The following is a 4156-nucleotide window of genomic DNA, read 5'->3' as shown; positions in this document are numbered from 1 at the left end:
GTGTCGCAACCCAATTCCACCGGAAATGAGGGCTCCGGGGATGGGACATTGGTTTGGTTTGTAATTCGACACGTTTTATCATTGAATATCTAGAACTTCCTTGGTGTTTTGCTATGTATTACATTTTGAATGTTTTGAACTTTATTGGTATTGAAACAATGTTATTGTTAAGAAATTGAAGTTCTAAGAATACATATATAAAGTTATAAACAATACATACACTTTTAAACTAAGAAATTGAAGTTCTAAGAATACATATATAAAGTTATAAACAATACATACACTTTTAAACTAAGAAATTGAAGTTCTAAGAATAAATATATAAAGTTATAAACAATACATACACTTTTAAACTAAGAAATTGAAGTTCTAAGAATACATATATAAAGTTATAAACAATACATACACTTTTAAACTAAGAAATTGAAGTTCTAAGAATAAATATATAAAGTTATAAACAATACATACACTTTTAAACTAAGAAATTGAAGTTCTAAGAATACATATATAAAGTTATAAACAATACATACACTTTTAAACTAATAAATTGAAGTTCTAAGAATAAATATATAAAGTTATAAACAATACATACACTTTTAAACTAAGAAATTGAAGTTCTAAGAATACATATATAAAGTTATAAACACATACATACACTTTTAAACTACGAAATTGAAGTTCTAAGAATACATATATAAAGTTATAAACACATGCGTACAATCATAAACACATAATTTCAAGTTGCCTCAACATTGACATTTCCACGCGTGTGTAGTTTTAGCGCTCCGTGTCGGTATAATTCGGTGGTCATTTTCTGTCAATACATGATCATGTCCTCCTGTTTCAAATCAGACAATGGAAGGTCGTGCGCCAAAAACTCGGCAGTCTTGATCATAAACATGCCACAATCATTTCTGAAGGAACAAAAAACGCATGCTTTAATTGATATGTGTCATTAAGAATGTAAAATTAAGAATTAAAATATTTACCCATTGTCTTGTTGTGGCATTTGATCGTAGTGGACGACCTTGAATATTTCTTCATTGGAGAGTAGAACGTCGGCGACATGCAGAACATATGGCAAAATGGTGGCCAAGTTTCTAACTTCAGTGTCCACGAGCGTTTGGTGTCCACCGGTGTAACTCATGGAGTCGTACACCGTTATACACCTTGAACGCACGTTGACAACAAGAAGATACCAGTGTCCGGCATCTATTACAAGGATGAAGACATCATCGACCCCGTCCCATGGGTCCACCAGTTGCTCCGCTCCAGACTCTCCGGTAATGTGGTCGACGACACATTTTTTCAGTTTCTTCTTTAAGAATACACCCGGATCTTGACTAGCATTGAACTGAGTGTAACTATCTCGGAGATACTTAAAGAAGACCGTGGACATGATGGTGAAGGAGTGACGTAACAAACCCGCCTTTTTCTTCTTCCGGAGGTAGTACATCGCGACGTCCACATGCTGCACGACAAAAGATAAACATAAGCACTAAATACCTCAGTCCGTGACACAAGTGTCACGGAGTGACTTTAGTTCGTGACACAAGTGTCACGGAGTGGATTCACTCCGTGACAGATGTGTCACGGAGTGTATTCACTCTGTGACAGATGTGTCACGGACTGAGTACACTCCGTGACACTTGTGTCACGGAGTCAATTCACTCCGTGACACATCTGTCACGAAGTGAATTGACTCTGTGACACATCTATCACGAAGTGAATTGACTCCGTGACACATCTATCACGAAGTGAATTGACTCCGTGACACATCTGTCACGAAGTGAATTGACTCTGTGACACATCTGTCACGAAGTGAGCTGCAAAACAAGACATATTTTAAAAATTATTGACACACATTAATACCTGATCAGACAACCAACCGTCCTCGTGCCACATGTTGTAGAAGAAGGTCTTCTGGTTGATAGCCATCTGTCCAAGTTCCATAGAAGGCGCTATGGTTTCTTCCTCCGGCTTATATTTTGGTTTGCCCTGAGATATGTTCTTGTGGCCCCTCTTCAAGCCGACTTGGAACCACAACTTCATGACGTCAACGTCATCCTGGTCCGGTTGTTTGGTTACCTCCGACAGCGGCAGTTCATCAGGAAGCACGTCCGGAGCATTGGTGAACCTCAGAAAAGGCAACGCCTTTTTGGAAGGAGTAAACCTATCGGGGCTGCGTTGTTGCCGGGTCAAATGTTTCTTGATAGGTGAGTCTTCAATAAGGATATGGGGATTCGGTGTCTTCAAGTCATATATCTATCCAACAAGAGAAATAGAGTTCAAGTTTATTGTTGAGTTCAACCATAACAATTATATGCTTCTAAACAAGTCAAGAATTAAGTTCAACCATCAAATTAATGGAGGTACCTCTTGAACCCCCTGTGTCCCTAACAACTCATACTCTTCCATAGCCTCTGCATTCATTTGGGCTTCTAGACTGAGAGGGGAATCTTCATCACCCCAAGATTGTTGACCTTGTGTGTTTTCGACGTCACTTTCGTCCTCCTGACCATTCAAAATCATTTAGTTCAACATGAGTGTAATCAAAATAACGAAATTCAGCGACTCCGTGACACTGTGTCACGCACTAAGTACACTCCGTGACACATCTGTCACGGAGTGAATCCACTCTTAAAGAAAAAAATAATATGTCTATTGCATATCTTGTACCTCTTGTTGACTGGTTTGCTTCTTTTTCCCTTTCTCGACTTCGTTTTTCTTCTTCTTTTGGTTGCCATCCTTCTTCTCCTCCTGTTTCTTGCTCTTCTTGGCGCCATCGTCCTTCTTATTCTTGTCGTCTTTGTCCTGCTTATTTTTCTTGTCCCCGTCATCGTCCTTTTTCTTCTTGTCCTCGTCGTCTTTCTTCTTCTTCTCGTCTTCGTCGTCTTTCTTCTTCTTCTCTTCTTCGTCTTTCTTCTTCTTCTCCTCGTCTTCCTCTTTATTCTTCTTCTCCTCTTCTTCTTTCTTCTTATCCTCTTCTTCTTCTCTCTGCTTCTTCTCTTCTTCTTCCCGCATTTTCTTCTCTTCTTCCTGCATTTTCTTCAGCTTCTCAACATATTCTTCTTCCTCTTTTTTTTTCTTTTCTTTTTCCGCTCTCTTCTTCGCCATCTCTTCTTCCCACTTCTTCAATTTGGCCGCTTTCTTCTCCCGGCGCTTCTTTTCTAACTGTAACTCGTTTCTCCAATCGTAGTACTGATCTAGTTCATCAAGAGCCACTCTGTAGCTCTTCACCGCGTCCAAAATTTCTTTTTTGAACTTCCTGTAGTCGTCTTGCATATAGCGGAAACGCTCGTCGAGATTTCCAACTGAGTTTTCGAGAGAGTCAAGCCGGGACTGTCCATGACCAACATAACAAAGTAAGCTGGCTGGCGAGTAAATCCAGTGCGTGACAGATGTGTCACTCCGTGAATCCACTCCGTGACACATCTGTCACGGAGTGAATCCACTCCGTGACAGATGTGTCACGGAGTGGATTCATTAAAATTAAAATAGAAACCCAAAATTGTGTTACCTCAACTGTCTGTGCTTGTGAATGGGACGGTTGTTGTGGTGGTTGTGGTGGTTGTGGTGGTGGTGTTTCTGGTTGTGGGGCGTCTTTTTTGGGTTTCTTCTCCGAGCGTTTGTCCACCCCCGCTGCCGTCGTAGAAGGGGTTGCAACGCTTGAAGAAGTGTCGCCGATTCCGTGAAATTCAACCTATACGTGGGACAAGTTAACAAATGAGTATGATCAATATTAAGTATGAATTAACCTACAAATTTATTACCTCATTGAAGTTGATTCCTCTCATGGCGGCATCCTGAACAAGTCCGATAGACTTCCACCGACGCATTATTGGCCGAGCTGTGGTGGAGACTTTCTCACAAACCCCCATGTTCGTCAGGAAAGGAAGACACTCGTACCCCCAAACCTGAAGCGGCTCGACGAATCCGGGGAGATGGAGCTTCCTTTTTTTTTACCTTGCTCCATTGGCTCGCCACCCTTCTCCACAAACTTCCGGACTTCGCCGAGAAGGTAGTTCCACACCACGTTGCCCCATGAATGGCGACCGAATGTGTCCGTGTCCTCCACCGCCTTAATGAGCTCTACGCACGGTGTCCTGTTCTTCGCATCGTCCGCCAGGAGGACATTCAAGACGAAGTAAATTTT

The 4156-nt window shown here is 41.1% G+C and overlaps 1 protein-coding gene across 1 annotated transcript; it reads right to left on the bottom strand.

Moving 5' to 3' along the window:
- Positions 1–1106: 1106 nt before the first annotated feature.
- Positions 1107–3327, bottom strand: LOC149388398 (uncharacterized). The gene is made up of 5 exons (XM_089622415.1): positions 2680–3327; positions 2377–2514; positions 1873–2265; positions 1220–1471; positions 1107–1169 (listed from the first exon to the last, which is right to left on the bottom strand). The coding sequence occupies exons 1-5, from the start codon at positions 3283–3285 to the stop codon at positions 1107–1109; spliced, it is 1452 nt and encodes a 483-aa protein (XP_089478541.1). The 5' UTR covers positions 3286–3327.
- Positions 3328–4156: the final 829 nt, after the last annotated feature.

Source organism: Urtica dioica, chromosome 8 (assembly GCF_054948205.1).
Source record: "Urtica dioica subsp. dioica isolate 48M chromosome 8, U.dioica_male_clone48M_v1_H2, whole genome shotgun sequence".
Lineage (NCBI taxonomy): Eukaryota > Viridiplantae > Streptophyta > Magnoliopsida > Rosales > Urticaceae > Urtica > Urtica dioica.
The sequence above is the reverse complement of the archived record's forward strand: the minus strand, read 5'-3'. Positions and strand labels throughout refer to the sequence as shown.